This window comes from Amblyomma maculatum, chromosome 10, assembly GCF_055883805.1.
Source record: "Amblyomma maculatum isolate TAMU_Amacu chromosome 10, ASM5588380v1, whole genome shotgun sequence".
Lineage (NCBI taxonomy): Eukaryota > Metazoa > Arthropoda > Arachnida > Ixodida > Ixodidae > Amblyomma > Amblyomma maculatum.
The window spans coordinates 88,088,860-88,108,416 of NC_139353.1; the positions used below are offsets into that span (position 1 = coordinate 88,088,860).

Below are 19,557 nucleotides of genomic sequence, written 5' to 3' on the forward strand. Positions count from 1 at the left end.
GTTCTATGTGTGCCCGCTGGATGGTGGAAGCTGTAGGCACTGTGCCATACGTGCAATATAACACTTTCAGAGCGGTAGAATGTCCTTTTATTGGGAAGGCATATAAGTTCAAATCGTATCTTCGTCGATTCTTACAAGATTATAGTGTTAGTAGAACCAATTCAAATTACTAGAGTGCATCACAAATTTATAGTCATAAATATAAAACCCTATCTGTTACATTCTATACAACCGCTCGAGAATATTGCAAAGTTAAACCGCCATTCATGCAGCCGTATTAAGTCGCAGCATCCCTCTTACGGTAACGACCCCTTTTTTATACGCATTTTAGCGTATCAAATCTCCAATTCTGTGTAAGCACTGCGTCAGCCGTGTTTCCGTTAAATCTTTATCTTTGAAAGCAACACAGGCTGACATGTGGCTTCGCAAAAAACATCACATAAATGCACTTTCCTGTAGCTCTAGACAAGCTTCCTGTGGCGTTAGAAGGAACCTACGAGGTCTTGATGGCAACTGTCTCCTGTGCCGTACTTCAAATCAGTGACATGGTGAGAGGTAAGGATGTTTTGCTTGCTGCATATGACAGAAATATTTCTAAAACAAATTTTCACTCTGAATATTTCGCAATATCAAAAGGTAATCAATCAATATTTGGCGACAACTAAGCGTTAACCTAGTTATAAAAGCACATCTGCACACGTGCGCAGGGAAGACGAAAAGGAAATTGTTGAATTAATAATAGGCACCTCAGAGCACACGTGATATCACATAAAGTCTGTGTTGCTTCGATGAGTTAAATAATTCCTTTAATAAATTCATTATTTCGACAAGAAAATATTTATGTACACTAATAAAAAAATGAACGTCTCCAAACACTCTGGAAAGACCACAATTTGACCCGCTCAGCGTTTATATTGCGTTTCAATAAGATTAATCTTGTAAATATAAAATTATAAACTACTATATGGGCAAAGACAATTATGCTTGAAATGATTTTGTTGCAAATGTAGAGGTTGTTTTTCTTACAGAGCATACATAAGCCAGAAAAATCTTTCAGTGGAAAAAGAGCAATAATATATAGGAGCAGCAATTACAGTAAACCTTGCAGATATGAGCTTACCCTGGTCGACATGGTCACTCAAGACTGTTGGCAATATCCAAACGGTGGATGGTCTTTGAAGATCTTCTCGTGGTATATGTTCCCGAGGAAACTTTTGTGTGACCGGGGCTCAAACTTCACGTCGGAACTAGTGTAGGAGGTTAACCTTTTTGTAAGTAAGACAGTTAGTAACAACGCCAAAACATCCCATGTGAAGTGTGCTTGTGGAGTGATTAAACGGCACCCTAAAAATATGATAAAAAAATGCGCCAGGAGAGATTTATTGATTGGGTTAGATACCTCCCCGCTCTTTTGTTCGCTTACCGTGAAGTGCCGAATGAGTCTTGCTGTCTCGCCCTTCGAGATGTTGTATGGCAGAACCGTTAGTTCCAGTTAGATTACTCATGGAGCGGTGGGCTGATAAATAGAATTCCTCAGATCTCAATACAAGGTACACGTACGTTCTTGAGTTGCGGGTCAAGTTGGAAGAAACATGCAGGCTTGCACATCAAGGCCTGAAAAGAGTGTGCAAACGCTATAGCGGGTTACTATGACAAGAAAGCATCTCGCAGAAATATGAATCCGGGGGACAGGGTTCTCATCCTGCTACTCCGAGAACATAATAAGTTACTGACGCAATATAAGGGCTCATACTTTCTGACGCAGAAGAAAAAACGACATGGTTTATGCGTTATTGACAAATAACACCAATATGGTTTTCCAAGCAAATATGTTGAAATATATGAACAGTTCAAGCACAATATCATTCCAAGGTAGCATGCTTGGTAGTTGCAGAGGAGACAGATGATATTGCCGATGTGCCCACGTTCAGCGGGGACAAAAGGGTAGGATGGGATAACGTACCAATAAATCCTCATTTGAACGAAGGCAGAAGATCACAGATAAAGGCTCTGTTTCAAATCACAGGGGATGTGCTTTAAAATGTAGCAGGGAAAACTGATGTCATATATTGCCAATTAGATCTCTCTAGAGATCGACCAACCAGAGTGAAACAATCCCAACTACCTTTAAGAGTTCAATAATCAGTTGAACAGGAGGTGCGGGAGATTGTGAGGCTTGGTGTGATTGAGAAGTCGTGCTCAGCATACATTGCCCCTGTCGTGGTTGTCAAAAAGCCCGATGGTACTAACTTATTGTGTGTAGATTTCCGTTGGGTAAATAACATCACAGCACCCTATGGGGAAAATATATATAGAGCGGACATGGTGTTAGCTAAGGTAGCTCACAAATTTTTTTTTTCTCATTATGATTTAGCTGAAAGGTATTGGCAGATGCAGTGATCCCTTCATGGATCACTGCCGTGGCGGAGGGGCTTGCGAAACTCGATGAAGTCGTGATATCTGCTGTGTAGGGCCACCCAAGATAGACAGGTCACCGCAGAGAGTTCTGATAAAATGTGATTCACTGGAGAAGGTCATGGCAACCCACTCCAGTATTTCCTGCCAAGAAAACCCTATGGCCAGTCATAATACCATTAATGATATGGCGCCGGAAGATGAGCCCCCCAAGTTAGAAGGCGTCCCACATGTTACTGGGTATGAACAAAGGGCGATTCCTAGTAGCTAGAGGACGAATGAAGCGGCTGGGCTAAAGCCAAAAGGACGCTCAGTTGTGGATGTGTCGGGAAGCGACCGGAAAGTCCGACGTTGCAAGGAGATATATCACATAGCAACATGGAATGTAAAATATATGACGCAAGGTAAACTGGATGTCGTAAAGCGAGAAATGGACAGGTTAAACATTGATATCTTGGGTATCAGCGAGCTCAATTGGACCGGAATGGGAGAATTTAACTCCGGCGACCATTATGTCTTTTGTTGTGGGTACGAATCCAAGAGAAGGAATGGGGTCGCTCTTATAGCAAACAGAAGAATGGGCAAAGCAGTGCTAGGGTACAACCCCAAAAACGACCGAATGATTTCACTTCGGATCCAAGGTCACCCTTTCAACATAACAGTTATCAAAGTCTATGCACCGACCACAACTGCTGAAGAAGCTGACGTTTAGATATTTTATGCTGACCTACAATGCCTTTTAGACCGCACCCCGTCATCAAAATCCGTTTTTCTCATAGGAGACTGGAATGCTAATGTCGGAAGTGAAGAAATATCCGGAATTATAGGCAAGCTCAGTCTTGCCGAGCCAAATGAAGCTGGGCAGAGGCTAGTAGAGTTTTGTCAAGAAAACAACCTGACCATAGCGAATACTCAGCGTCAACAGCACAAGAGGCGCCTCTACACATGGACTTCACCGAACGGTCTGTACAGGAATCAAATCGATTATATTCTTTGCCGGCAGAGATTGAGAAGCGCGATACAAGCAGTAAACACAAGGCCTGGAGCCGATTGTGGCACAGATCCTCTGCTTCTTGTTGCCAAAATTAAGCTTCGATTGAGGAAAACGCAGAAAACTCGAAGGCATTTCAGGTATGATCTGGATCAAATTCCATTAGAGTATGCTGTGGAAGCGAGGAATCGATTTCAAGAATTAGACCTAGAAGACAGAGACCCCGAAGAGATGTGGACTGATGTTCATGATATAATACAAAAAGTTGCTATTAAGGTAGTTCGAAAGCGAAAGAAATGCAAGAAAGCAAACTGGTTATCTGAAGAGGCTTTGCAACTAGCTGAGGAAAGGAGGAAGGCAAAAGTTATGGGGGAAAGAGACAGATACAAGGTTCTCAATGCGGATTTTCAGAAAATAGCAAGGAGAGATAAGAATGCCTTCCTGAACATACAGTGGCAAGCAGTTGAGGACAACAGCCAATTGAGGAACACAAGAGCTTTGTATAAGACAATCAAAGATATCAAAGGAAGCTTCTGGGCTAAGCTGGGCGTGATAAAGGACAAACGAGGCAAGGACCTCATTGAAGCCTCAGAGATAAAGAAGAGGTGGCAGGAATACACAGAAGAACTGTACAAGAAGGACCCGAATGTGCAAACCCAACATAAGATGGTTGTGATTACTGATCTCGAGCCAGGAATCCTGAAGAGTGAAGTTGAATGGGCCTTAGCCAGCCTTGCTAAGAACAAAGCTAGCGGAATTGATGGCATTCCAGCTGAGTTGCTTCAAAACCTCAGCCATGATGCTGTTAACATTCTGCGTACATTATGTCAGAAGATTTGGACAACCCTGCAGTGGCCACAGGATTGGAGGAGGTCAGTTTACACCCTCTTTCCAAAGAAAGGCAGTGCCAAAGAGTGTTCCAAATACCGCACGATCGCGCTTATTTCGCATGCGAGCAAGGTGATGTTGAAAATACTCCAAGGTAGGCTGCAGCAGTATGTGGATCGGGAGCTTCCGGGCGTGCAAGCTGGGTTTCGCAAGGGCAGAGGAACTAGAGAACAAATTGCCAACCTTCGCTGGATCATGGAAAAAGCAAGAGAGTTCCAGAAACCCCTCTACTTCTGCTTTATTGATTAGGCGAAAGCGTTTGACTGCGCATATCACAGCAGATTGTGGCAAGCTCTCCAAGAGATGGGAGTTCCAATTCACCTCATCTGTCTCCTAAGGAACCTGTATGAAGGGCAAGAGGCCACAGTCAGAACTGGGCATGGTCCTACTGATTGGTTTCCGATTGAGAAAAGAGTGAGGCAAGACTGCAAACTGTCGCCCTGCCTATTTAACCTATATGCGGAGTGCATCATGAGGAAGGCCGGTCTGGACGAGTCTTCAGCTGGAGTGAAGATTGCTGGAAAACGTATCAACAACCTTAGATATGCGGATGATATCATTTTAATGGCAAAGTGAAGTGGAACTCAAGAGACTTCTGATGCGCGTACAAGAAGAGAGTGAGAAGTTTGGGCTTAAATTGAACATTAAAAAGACAAAAATCATGGCGTCTTGCCCTATCAAGTCCTGGAGAATCAATGGACAAGACGTGGAAGCTGTGACAGATTTTCTGTTCTTGGGCTCCAAGATTACCTCGGAAGGAGACTGCAGCCATGAAATTACGAGACGCCTGCTTCTGGGAAAGAGAGCAATGGTTAGCCTTGACCGCCTAGTAAAGAGCAGAGAAATTAGTCTGCCAACCAAAATCCGTATAACTCGTGCTATGGTCTTTCCAGTTGTGATGTATGGATGCGAGAGCTGGACTGTGAAAAAGAGTGACCGCCGAAGAATTGATGCGTTTGTATTGTGGTGCTGGCGAAGACTCTTGAGAGTTCCTTGGACTGCCAGGAGATCAAATCAGTCGATATTGTCGAAAATAAACCCTGAATGCTCATTGGAGGGTCAAATTCTAAAGTTAAAGCTCAGCTACTTTGGTCATCTTATGAGAAGAGAGGAGTCGCTGGAGAAAGATTTGATGTTGGGAAAGGTTGAGGGTCGCCGGAGAAGGGGTAGGCAGCGAACGCGATGGTTAGATGGCATTCTCGAGGCACTGCAGATGAAGTTATGTGATGTTAGGATAGATAGTGAGAGACCGGTAAGCGTGGCGTGACGTGGTCCATAGGGTCACGAAGAGTCGGAGACGACTGAACGACTGAACTTAACTGATTGGGAAATGCTAATGACACATTTGTTGAAAGAGAAGACTGCCTTGCTCGGCTAGATAAGTTCACTTTAAAATCTTGACTTTGGTTTGAACACAGCATCCGCAATATTCACGAAGCTGATGAGGAAGGTATTGGATGGGTTCTAAAATATAAAAGACTACATTGATTCATCACGATAGCTAGGTGGGCGTGTTGGTGATACGTTTTCCAGCAAATATCAGCGCGAAAAACAGAGACGAAGGGTAGAAAAAAAACGACGAGCGCGGACTCTCAACTACAGTATATTCATAGGAAACGCGCCTTTATAAGGGAAAAGGCAAGACCCGAACCACGAACCAAAAGGCACGTGCTACTGCGTTAGGTTAAGTTAGGCAGCCTCACATTCACGCCGGAAATGGTTTGCTGAAAGAAAATCTTGGTTTATTTCTCATTTGGTAAGCGGTGATAATTTCTCTTGCCACTTCCCTTATAAATATAGGTTTCCTGTGATTAAACGTTATTTGAGTGTCAGCGCATGTAATGCGTTTTTTTGCCCTTCATCCCCGTTGTTCGCGCTGTTATTTTTGGGAAAGATATATTGATGGCATCCTTGTGGCAACAGATACGTATGAAGAGTACGTAATTAAGCTGGAAAACTATTTGAAAAAAACTCAGTAAAGCAGCTTGACCAAACAACTGGCAAAATCTGAGATGGGCTGTGAAGGCATTTCTTTTCCCGGACACAAGCTGGGTTTGGGCCGCATCGCGACGAAGTACGACATCGTGATCAAAATACAGCAAGCCCAGACACCGACGACCAAGAAAGAAGTAAAGTCGTTCTTTGGTTTATCGGGATACTACAGGGACGTTATTGCCGATTATGCCCAATGCACATCCCATTGTCGAACGCAGCCAGCAATAAGCAATAAGCTGACCATGAAAACGCATTCATGATGTTGAAAGGGCATAGGGCCAAACCGCCCGTTCTGCTTGCTTCGAACATGGATAAAAAATTTATTTTTCGCACTAATGAATCGGACGGAGTATCAGGAGCCGTACTTTGGCAAGAGAATCGCATGCTATATCCGACATTTTTACCAGTAAGAGATTATCGGTTAATGAAAGCATCTGCTCCGCTTTTGAAAAGGAATGCTTGGCGGTGGTATGGGTAGTAAAGTTATTTCACATTTATCTTTATGGGAGACATTTCAGAATTCAAACGGATCATCAGCAGCATGAAGACATAGCAAAGGCCAAAATTAACAAGAGTAAAGTCATGAGATTGCGCTTGGCCTTGCAATAATACTCATTTCGGGTGGAATATATCATAGGCAGAGTTAAAGTTGGAGAGGACTTCATGAGTAGAGCCAAATAAACGGCTTTAGTTATCTCTCTGATGTGTCTTTTTGCTGTCGTTTTTGTTTTTGGGTGCTTATACAAGGAAGTGTGCTGTGGCCATTAGCGTGTTTATTAACAACACCGTACGGACAATGGCAAGGGTGTGTCAGCGTTATGTAAATGCAATTTGGTGTGCGATCGGTGTGTTCTTGACATTTGCGATGTGCGTCCGAAATCGCTACAGAAGATGATTGGCTGGACGGCTTCAATATGGGTTGATGTGAGCAGTTTTTAAGGAAAACCTCTTGAGATAGTGGGCCCTTGTCATTAATAATAGGAAGTTTGAAATAGAAGTATGAATTAAAGAGGTTGGGAGAAGACGATGGGAATGACGATAAGCATGGCATGTGTTAACTCAAGAATAAAAAAAAAATCATGAAGTATTCGGTGAGGTGGTAACAAATGATTGGTGGAGAAGAGAAGATGATGACGATGACGACTAGGATGACTGAACCAAAGCCAAGGTTATAAAAGCGCGAGGGATAACGTGGCACGGGAGGGAATAACTGAGAAGTGAGGGTTCCGGTTGCTCAGGGACACCTCTGCTGGAAGAGAGAGCAGCGCCGGCTACTACTCCGGTTATCTCGAGTTCTACGACGTCGCACCTTAGACTTCCTGCCATTCCTGAGCCCGTTCCGGGGAGTGAACTAATGACGCAACCACCTGCTACGGCTGGGGTGCCTCCAGCGCTGTTACCACTAATCCGGGCGTTGGCCATAACGCCAATGTCACCAGCATTACCTCCATGAGCCCTTTGACCGGAAGCTCTTACGACGTCGCCAGTGATGTCAGCCTGAGCACTTGGAATGCCACCTCGACGCCGGCTACCTGGTTGCAACTTACTGGATCCATGCAACGCTTCATCAGTACCGAACCGTGAGCCCGAACTCCGATTGCTAGTAGACAGGGTGCTCCCGGGTCATGTGTATTGGTAGTCGTTGTGTTTTGTGTTAGGTTTGTGTAGTAGCGTTTGTTTCGCATAGGCTGTAATAAATGTGTGTCTATGTGGCTACACCTGTTTCTAGACCATTCTTTCATTCCGAGCTTTCTGTGGGAACCCGTGACATTCTTTCTTGAACGTAACAGTGGTACGCAGTTGGTTAACAGTAAAAAAGCAAATAATTACTACCAAGGCTTGGAGCAGATGGTGAAATCTCCTCCCATTGCTGCACAGCACAGCAACTGCTGAATAGGAACCAAAGAGCTTTGTATGCAGCGATTCGCTCCATGATTAATAAGGAGCAAGCATCAAATAGTTTGAGCTGTCAAGAGCCTCACAATGATTAAGTGCTTGGGCCTTTTGTGACGATTCTTGACGTTGTTGTGAGCGGATTTAGCAACAGAGCCTAATTTCTGTTGGAAATCAAAAACAAAACATCAAACTACCATTGAATAATACGTGTGACAATAAAAAAAATGAAAAAAAGTGCAAACTTCTTTATTTGTCGGTAACATTATATTGCATAATTTTCATTTATACAATACAGATTATCACACATTTTGGGACCGTCAAAAATTATTTTGCAGGGAGACCTCTCTGTGCGTTATGGGGAACAGAGGATGCAGAAGGTAAAGAAACTGCTGAGGAAGCCTGCTTGAAGACAATGACGCAAGTGTGTATGCAACCTGTCATCTTCATGCACACAGAAAAAACGGACTGCGGTGCAACGTCGCCGGGAGCTGTCAGGGAGACTCCCACCACTTAATGTGGACGATGCAAAAAATGTTACATCTGATTTTACAATATGTGTGCGATGCTACATGTCAATGATGCAAGCTCCACAAAGCGTTCGCGATATTTTCAATCTTATAAATAAAGAGGTACGTTGTTTCATTAGAGTAATTTATAGACTTCGGTTTGCACTTGACGGCTTTGTCGCATTTAAAGCGCAAGGGCTTTAAGTAGTATCTTTCGGTGAATGAAGTCTGCATTTAAAAAGATAAAGACGAATGTTGTTCACGCCCTCAAACCTGCCAAGAAATTTTCATCGATCCGTCTTTCTAAGACTTTGAAGTGTGAAAAACACTGATATTATATATCACGTCTATTTCATATTATGCATCGTTTTATTAATACAGCGGATGTGAGCGTTTGTTCTTACTATAAAAAAGTTTTCACGAAGACGTAATTAATCGCAAACTGCCCATTATGGTCTATAAACTACATGATAACTTTTAAGGAACAATGTTCCGCACTCTACAGGAAAGATGGATTCAATCACCACTACTTCATTTGAAATGCAACTGATTACAGGGGCGCACTGCAGCCCCAGAAGTGTAACCTAAATGTAGAGAACACAAGTCGTTTATTAATGTAATAATTTTCTACCAAATTTTCTAGTCCATCCCACCATCTTGCGGCAAACAGTACGTCGGCCAGACGGACAGATGCCTTAACGAGCGCCTAAGAGAACAGAATAATAATGTGTTTAACTCCGTCAAAGGGCATCTCGGCATCCATTGCAGAGATTGTAAAAGTAACGACTGTCCAGCCTTATTTTCAAAAAACAAAAGTGTTAAATAGGCATCAGGACAAGATAACCCGTGAAATTATTGAGGCCGCACAAATCGCATGGTCAAACGACGCCTGTGTCAGCAGCCCGTCCTTGGCGTTGTCAGCAAAGGAACTTAGATATCTAGCTACAGGGAAGTGACGTGGTTGCATCACACGTGTTTTCAAGTGTATAATCAAATGTGTATCGCTTCTGTGTTCCCTTTTGTTGCTTGGAGCCTGATATATATATTACCACGTTCCGAGCAATAAACATCAGTTGCAAGTCAGCGCCTGTCCGTGTTGTCTTCCTTCCGTCCGTGTACTAGTCGCGCTGTTCTTCAGAAAAAAATTGTACCATCGCACAACTTAGCTCCAACTGCATAGAAGTAGTGCGGCCTGCTTGAAACTTTTTTCGCGCGTTGTTAAGTTTCAACTGAAACTGCTTTTAAAAGTTGTAACTCATTTTATCACTTTTAGTCGTGAAGACATCATTCGCTTCACTGTTCACTATCTGAATCAACCGCGAGAGGGCAGGTCGGGGTTATACCATAACAAAACCTTAAACACCTGCTCGTAGATGCAATCCTTGACACCCGTCTTTATGTCCTCTAATATTCACCAAGCTGTTGACTGTTGTAACTACTAAAATGCGCTGGAGGAAGTGCCCTTTATACGTTGAAAAAGCGTTTATTTGTGTTGACTTAGTATCACGTGGCACAATATAGAGCGCAAAGCAACTTAGCCAAGCAGGATCACACAGCCTGCAGAAGACACGCACTTTTTCCTTCTCACTGTCTTTTGTCAACAACAATGCACTAACTAGCACACAACAAAGCGATTATACTTCACTGTGTAGTATTACGAACACAGTCTCTCTTCTTAAACAAAATTCTTCTGCCAATCTTTCAAGCTACCTCCAGCATCTGAACATTCCATGCAGTTTCGTTCCCAGATACCGACTGTTTGCTTTCCTTGCTACTTGATTTATGAAAAAAATTCAGCCTAATCTGAAGGCAGCCGGGAAGAAGACACGACTTGAAGTTCAATGAAACAAATTCTTGGAGACATTCCTATGATTTTTTTCGTTCACACTTTTTTACCTTCTCGTTGAATTTTTCCCCACATAATTAAAGGAAGCTATAATGTTCGCTACTAATTAGCATTTGAGGTTCTACGCTGGTCATTATGTACTACCGCAATCTGACGGGTACCTTGAGCTTCTTAAGAACAACGTAGGCAAGCTGCTTCTCATGCGACGAAATCAGATCCTCATTCAATTTAAGTGTCAAATTTTGCAGTCTAGAAAACAGCATAATAATCTATACTGGACACCAATAAGAAAGTTCAGTTTAATTATTTGTATCAATAGATAATGCCGGTAGATTTTTATATTATCATCAGGCAGACTATATCCACTGCAGGGCGAAGGCCTCCCCCATACGGCTCCAACTAATCCGCTCCTGTGCTAGCTGCATCCACTTTACCACTGAGAACGTCTTAACCTCATCCTCCTACCTATCTTTTTGCCGCCACCTGCTACGCTTTCCTTCCCTTGGAATCTAATTTGGTACCGTAAGCGACCATCTGCGGTCCTCTCTAAGCGCTATTCTGCTCATTCCCATTTCATCATCATCAGCCTGATTATACCCACTGCAGGACGAAGGCCTCTCCCATATTTCTCCACTTCACCCGGTTCTGTGCTAGCTGCATCCACTTGACCCCTGCGAGCCTCTTAATCTCATCCGCCCACCTAACTTTCTGCCGCCCCCTGCTACGCTTTCCTTCCCTTGGAATCCAGTTTGTTACCCTCAGCGACCATCGGTTATCCTCTCTTCGCACTACATGTCCTGCCCATGTCGATTTCTTCTTCTTAATTTCCACTAGAATGTCGGTAACTTGAGTTATTTCTCTGACCCATTCTGCACGCTTTCTATCTCTTAATGTTACCCCTACCATTTTTCGTTCCATAGCCCTCTGGGTTGTCCTCAACTTAAGTAGAACTCTCTTGGTTAGCCTCCACGTTTCATAGGTGAGTGCAGGTAAGAGGCAACTATTGTATACTTTCCTTTTGAGCGATACCGGAAATATTGTAGCCATATTCTGTGAATACTTGCCAAACGCGCTCCATTCCAATCTTATTCTGGTAGTTTTTTCCTTTCATAATCTGGATCTGCGATTACTACCTGCCCTAAGTAGACATATTCGCCTACCACCTCCAGTGCTTCGCTACCTATTGTTACTGCTGTCCCTTCCCGTGGCTATTGACCATTACCTGAGTCATTTGCGTATTGATTTTCAAGCCTACCTTTCTTCTATTCCTCTTTAGGTCATCAATGATTATTTGCAATGCTCGTTCGTATTGTTCAGTTCGCGATGATCTTTTGCTAATGTATATGGTGCCTTTTTCTATGCACATTCCTCGTGAGCTCAAATGGCTATTTCAAAAATAAATGTTTAAATTAGAGCACGGGAAGTACCGTTCTGTAGAAAGTTTGCAATAAAGTACGACGACAATGTATGCAAATACTTGGATCTCGCATTTTGCTTGAAACTTTCAAAGGTAGGTAAATGGCGGCTTCGTTTTGTGTTTCCTCTCTTGTTTTCCGGGCTGGATAGCTTTGTCGGCAAGAATACTCGCCATCTAAACTGATTCGCGCCGCACACATAAAAACAACCTAATCCCAAGAGTACTATAGATTGTCTCGTTTATTGTATTAGTGCGCTTGAGGAAGATCGTCTCCAAAAGCACATCGTTATCTTTACCAAGACCAAAAAAAATTACAAAATTAAGAGCTGGATTGAGCACCATTGCACCGCTCAATAAAAAACAATAGCAAGAGATCTAAACCAACGCTTGCGTTTCTTCATGAAACGGTAAGAATTAGCGAATGTGTTCCAATTAAATTATCATTAATCCTAATAACGGAGCAGAAGGTGACATTTTAAATTCTAAGAAAATTTCAAAATTACTTAAGATAAAAGTTAACAAAAGTAAGGGTACACCAAATCGACTTTGTGGCACCTATTATTTAGGAGGAAGGACTAAGCACTTGCATGGAATAAGAGCATGCGTGATTTATTTTTTTATGTTTCGATTGTTGAGAATAAATTACTTTTTAGTGCCGAATAATAGTGAGCTACTGAGGATTAGAAGATTTTAAAAATCAATGATAGGAATTTTCAAATTGTAATCAAAGTTACCATTCTGCACATTCTTCAATTTAGACTCCTAATGTTCAGAAAAAAACCGAACATACCACAGCTAAATAAGTTTCCAGAATAAAGAGCCTATACTGAGCAATACAGAGAAAAAGGTTCACTTGCAACTTAATGTTGTCTGCTAGAATGCAGTGTAAATTATTGACTTTTTTAGTTCGAGCCCTCAAGTTTGCATTTATATTATTACCATATTTTAATAATTGTATGCAATGTAATGGAACAACATTTTAGTCCATAATATATCTGAGGTACTGAGGGTTGCTCTGAGAGATTTTATTAAAAATATAAAATGTTTTTTAACCGAAATAAAAGTTGGCCTTTTTTGCTTTCTCCGAAATTTGGCAGAATCCGATACGTTGTTGACAAATATCTAATGGTCTGGAAAATCCAAATTTTTTCTCAGATTAGGTAATTGGCAGCATGGATAAAGCAAAAACTAGTTTTAACAGCCCAAGAAAAATGAACGTTCCGCCAGCGCGTCGATAGAAGCAAATTTGCAATTTTTATTAAAGTAACTGCGGCAAGAAAATATCTTTAATGGTGGGGAAACGTTTTTCTAGATACACGCACAAACATGCCAATATTTAGCTTCATTAGCAATTCCTTGCACTATTTAATTACAGTACTCAGGTTTGACTGAAGTAATTTAATGTCATTAGGATTGGTTATTTTTTAATAAATGCCAAAGTCACGAGAAAAAGGTTAATATGAGAGTTCAGTAGAATTTTGGGCTGTTAAAACGCCAAACTATGTAGAATGGTAGCACATGTTGTGGAAGCAACTAGTATGTTGATGCTATGCAGATAAAAAATTAAAACGACTTTGAAATGATCAGCTAGGCAGCTTACAGCGAAGAGCAGAGATACCGCATCTGTCGAAAATGCCCTATCACGACATTGGTTTTTCCAAAACATACAAAACGCTGTTTACATATTAACATATGTTCTGCTTGTAACAAGGATGAGTGCATTACTAGCTTTCTGGAAGAGTGAAGTTTTAAGTTTCAATAATATTGTTCACAGAAACCAGACATTATGAGCACTGTATTCTGCTTCACTTAGATGGATATATAATTTTTAATAGGTGTAGTAAATGTGGCGGTGGTATTAACATTTATGGTTACGCAAATTATGACTATAAAAGTGTTTCAGAGTTCGCACTAACTTGTGATGATTTTGAAATATTAACATTGAAATAATAGCAAGAAGTAGTAGCAGGTGTGTACGTGCCTCCGAACGGCAATATTTTTATACCTTCATCGGCACATTGCTTTACTACGTGCGTGCTAATAACCATAGGCTAGTATTTGAGGCAATTTAATGTAACATTGATCAACAAAATAATACTGAAAATGACCTTATCACAACGATCCACTGCTCTGGTTTCAAAAAAGTAATTTAAACGCCGAGTCGCGACACGACATCCAGTATGTCTATACTTGATTTGCTATAAAGGTATAGAGTCGATCATTTCCTGTGGTGGAAGTACTACATCAGACATTAGCGGCCACTGTCCGGTCTTTATGGTCAGCAATCAAGAAGAAAAATACTCGAACCAATATTTATAAGCTGACCACAATCCAGTACACAAGAGACCTGGTTGTAGAGTAATTCAAACATACGTCTTCCTCCGTGATTAGCCTTCCATCTTTCTCATTAAAAACGCAACGGATGTCCACATCACACTTAGTGAAGCTTTCGTTAAGATATACATGAAACACTTTCCATTAAATAGAGAAACCATCAGTAACTAGGGTTCAATTAAGCATGATCACAAAGAGCAAATAGCTTATCATGATTCCCTATGCACGTGCTCTCCTGCCGACCTACAGAGTTATAAATCAGCCAGCAAGAAAGGGAATGCCGAATTTAGACGAGACAAGAAATTGTATAACAAGAAATTGCTTATGATTTCGCTCGAAAGGCGCAGATATTGTTAGGAAAGTAGTAAATAAGGCATTTGGTCGCTGGATCAAAAGCACTGAGCAAAAAAATTACATTTAACTACTTTGATCGACTGGAAGGGCATTCGCGGAACATTTTAATGAACATTTTGGTAATATATACCACGGCACAATAATCCAGTTACTTTGGATCCGTATATGCACAGCGTTCCCGAAAGCTTCTTTTTACAGTTTAGTGAAGCAGACATCAATATATTTAATCAACTGAGTAATAGTGTGGCACTAGATCTGGATAATGCACAAATGAAACCTGTTAGATATGCCTTGGATCTTAGTCTTCCTGTTTTAACTCATATCTACAATTTTGCACTAGAGACAGGTGTATTTCCAGATGTCATAATAGCTAGATTACTTGCAGTGTACTAAGGAGACGAGAAAAGTTTAGTCTCTAAGTACAGAACAATATCTTTTCTTCCTGTATTTTCGAAGGGGCTAGAAAAATTCCTTATAATCGAGTAATCCTTTCCTGGATAAGCATAGAGCCCTATCCGATGCCCAACATGGATATCTGAAAAAACTTATCAACAAAGTTGAGTTCAGTTTAGTCGTTCAGTCAAATCTTTCTCCAGCGACTCCTCTCTTCTCATCAGATGACCAAAGTAGCTGAGCTTTAACTTTAGAATTTGACCCTCCAAATCAGTCGATATTGTCGACTGATTTGATCATCTGGCAGTCCAAGGAACTCAAGTCTTCGCCAGCACCACAATTCAAACGCGTCATTTCTCCGGCGGTCAGCCCTTTTCACAGTCCAACTCTCGCATTCATACATCACAACTGGAAAGACCATAGCACGAGTATACGGATCTTGGTTGGCAGACTAATGTCTCTGCTCTTTACTAGGCGGTCAAGGCTAACCACTGCTCTCTTTCCCAGAAGCAGGCGTCTCCTAATTTCATGGCTTCAGTCTCCTTCCGAGGTAATCTTGGAGCCCAAGAACAGAAAATCTGTCACAGCTTCCACGTCTTGTCCATTGATGCTCCAGGACTTGATAGGGCAACACGCCATGATTTTTGTCTTTTTAATGTTCAGTTTAAGCCCAAACTTCTCACTTTCTTCTTGTACGCGCATCAGAAGTCTCTTGAGTTCTAATTCACTTTATGCCATTAAAGTGGTATCATCCGCATATCTAAGGTTGTTGATACGTTTTCCAGCAATCTTCACTCCAGCTGAAGACTCGTCCAGACCGGCCTTCCTCATGATGCACTCTGCATATAGGTTAAATAGGCAGGGCGACAGTATGCAGCCTTGCCTCACTCCTTTCTCGATCGGAAACCAATCAGTAAGACCATGCCCAGTTCTGACTGTGGCCTCTTGCCCTGTATACAGGTTCCTGAGGAGACAGATGAGGTGAATTGGAACTCCCATCTCTTGGAGAGCTTGCCACAATATGCTGTGATCTACGCAGTCAAACGCTTTCGCATAATCAATAAAGCAGAAGTAGATGGGTTTCTGGAACTCTCTTGATTTTTCCATGATCCAGTGAAGGTTAGCAATTTCGTCTCTAGTTCCTCTGCCCTTGCGAAACCCAGCTTGCACGTCCGGAAGCTCCCGATCCACATACTGTTGCAGCCTACCTTGGAGGATTTTCAACATCACCTTGCTAGCATGGGAAATGAGTGCGATCGTGCGGTAGTTGGAACAATCTTTGGCACTGCCTTTCTTTGGAATGGGGATGTAAACTGACCTCCTCCAATCCTGTGGCCACTGCAGGGTTGTCCAAATCTTCTGACATAATGTATATGCAGAATGTTAACAGCGTCATGGTTGAGGTTTTGAAGCAACTCCGCTGGAATGCCATCAATTCCGCTAGCTTTGTTCTTAGCAAGGCTGGCTAAGGCCCATTCAACTTCACTCTTCAAGATGCCCGGCTCGAGATCAGTAATCACAACCGTCTTAAGTTGGGTTTGCACATTCGGGTCCTTCTTGTACAGTTCTTCTGTGTATTCCGATCAACAAAGACAGCCTATTAAATCTAAAAAAGTATACTGCAGAACGTAGGAAATATTGATTATACCTTGTGTTTATTTATGGACTTGAGAAAAGCTGTTGATTGTCTTAATCGCGTAATCCCACTGGATAACATTCATATTATACAATTCGTGGCATCCCAGTGGAAATGTTTTACCGTATATGTGTGCTATATTTCAGTACGTATGCGCCGGTGGAGAAGAGTCAGTTTTTAACCTTTACGCATGATGGAATGTTTATGGACCTTTATTATTTAGCTTGTACATAAATGTCATCGCTACACATAACCAAATGGCGAAGTTCATAATTTATGAAGATGACAGTAATGTATTATTTCCTGATCCATGTATCTAAATCAGTAATAAATATAGTCGCATGCTTGAAAACCTCTTGCTGGGATCACAGCGTACAAACACAAGAGCAATTATCTTTTGAGCAAAAATAAAACTTCTGCAATTCGAAACGCTAATAAATATGCTTGTAGTGAAATTGAAGATTTGCATGAGCATTAAATTCTGGGAATTATTTCCTCTACATTCTGAACAGAGATGTAAAAGTGAATATTCACTAAAAAACTCGCTGCGACAACTGCAGCTTTGTCAAGATGCCAAATGCTTTTGCTCTATAGGTTTAAGCGTCAAATTTAGCATGATCTTTAAACTGCCACATTAATTTTGTAGCTTAATTTGGGCAACTACTTCCAAAATGAATGTCGCGAAGAATATATGCTTCCAGAAGAAATCCCTTCGCCACATCGCAAATGCATTTATCCTTTCCCAAGAACGATTTTGTTTGAAATCTATCAAATATTAGAATTTACTGCATGCATCACTTCTGCATGCTAAGTTTGTTTTCTTTCTCTAACAGCTCTTGCAAACGTATTATTAGTGAAAGCACATTTTTATGTAAGTAAACGTACTTCTACTAATACATGCAGCGCCGATACTTTGGTTGTCATATCATTTAAAAGAGAGAGAGAGAGAAAGAGAGAGAAGGCAGAGAGGTTAACCAGGAAAGCTTCCGGTTTGCTACCGTGTACTGGGAAAGGGGAATGAGGAGATTAAAGGAGAAATATAGAAGAGAATGATAGGAAAGGTAAGGCGGCGAGGCGCACAGTCACCGTTTCTCAATGAAGTTTTTGTCTTTCATAAAACACATAAGTGCTTTGAAGGCTTTGCCGTTAGACGCCTTCTGTGGCCATGGGCCGAGTATTTCCTACTCTGTGAAAGGACGGCTGTCAAGATGGTCCAGAGCCTAACGCAGCGCATATCTTTCGCTTGAAAAAGCAGGGCACTCGCAAAGGAGATGCTGTGTGGTCTCTTCGCAGCCGCATCTTTCACAGTTAGGGCTATCCGCCATTCTCATCACATAAGCGTATTTTTTGGTGAATGCAACACCGAGCCACATACGGCACATCAGTGTTGTTTCGCGCCGCCCTTTGTTAGGGGGAACACGAAGGTGCAGCCCAGGGTCTAGTTCCCTGAGGCGTCGATTGGAAAATTCTCCTTTGTTCCAGGCTGAAAGCGTTAGCTCCGACGCTAAGGAACGAAGTCGACAAGCTGCGTCAACTCTAGATATAGGAATGTTCACTGTAGTTCCGTCGTTGTGTGCAGAACGGGCAACTTTGTCTGCCTGGTGGTTTCCCGCAATACCGCAATGTCCAGGTAGCCACTGGAAAATTATATCATGACCTTTTGATGTAGCGTCGTGGTATAGCACGCGGATCTCTGCAGTTAGTTGTTCATGTGATCCACGACGTAGCGCAGCTTGAACGCCTTGAAGCGCTGCTTTCGAGTCCGTAAAAATGGACCAGACATCTGGAAGTACCCGGCCGATGTATTCAATAGCTGCACGTAAGGCAGCCAGTTCCGCACCAGTTGAAGAGGTGGGGTACGTCGTCTTGATCCTCAGCACGATGGACCTCTACGGTATCACTACGGACCCCGCGGAGCTAGTTGAAGCAACTGAGCCATCGGTGTAGACGTGTTCACGATTATTGTGCATAGAATACAGGTGATCCAACGTCATTTGTTTCAAGGCAGGCAATGGTACACCCGTTTTCTTTTTTACTCCCGGAATAGATAGGTAAACTTTCGGTTCATGTAGGCTCCATATGGGTAAACTCGGTCTTGAAGCTGGAGTGAACTGTGAAGGAAGGTAGTTGCGATGAGCTGCTATGGTTTTGGCAAATGCAGTATGTGGTCTAATTGATGGGATAGTTGCCAGGTGGTGACGGGAAACCCGGGTGAGGTGTCGTATACATGTCCTCATGGTTTCAACAGCAATATATGTAGCTATGGGATGCTCGCGGGAGAGAAGAACCGTTGCTGCCGTTGAGGTGCATTTTGACAGTCGAAGGCAGATTAAATTATATACTCGACACACTACATGAACTTTCCCCACATACTCAACAAATGTAAATACACCGAAAATATCAAATTGAAGGAATTCCGGCGGTAGTTGTCTTAGTTGTGAGATATTTGTAATTATGTTACTTCTCTTGTTATGAATGTCTTTATAAAGTTGTGATATTTTTGTAATATTAGATGTGTATTTTGCTTGTTATGAGTTATCTGTTTCATACCATACAGAACTGTCGCAACGTCTGAGCGAGTTTTCTACGTGTCCTTACTTCCTAGCTTTAATTTTTTTAATAGATTGATTATTTACGAAGACCCTAAATGCCCCATAGAAGGGGCCTCACATGAGGCAGTGGTAGACTCAGCAGATGAAACCTTCGATGGATGATCTGATTGATGATGGGTGGGTTTCGTCCACAATGGCATTTGGCAGGTCATTCCAATCGCTTGCTAACTTGACAAATGTAATAAATGTGCAGATTTCCTGGAAGGGGGAGGGTTGACAGCCTTCTCATGATTTGTGCTGTCAAAAATGCGGTGGGTGCGGTTGATAATAAACG

At 42.1% G+C, this 19,557-nt stretch overlaps 1 protein-coding gene across 1 annotated transcript in view; it reads left to right on the forward strand.

Moving 5' to 3' along the window:
* LOC146176955 (uncharacterized) overlaps positions 1–9,573 on the forward strand; it is a 41,294-nt gene extending 31,721 nt beyond the window's left edge. The window contains exons 5-6 of the mRNA XM_084581058.1: positions 460–555; positions 8,521–9,573. Coding sequence (XP_084437184.1) covers positions 460–555; positions 8,521–8,699 — 275 coding nt within the window. The 3' untranslated portion in view covers positions 8,700–9,573. The remainder of the gene's footprint in view (positions 1–459; positions 556–8,520) is intronic.
* The last annotated feature ends 9,984 nt before the right edge of the window (positions 9,574–19,557 follow it).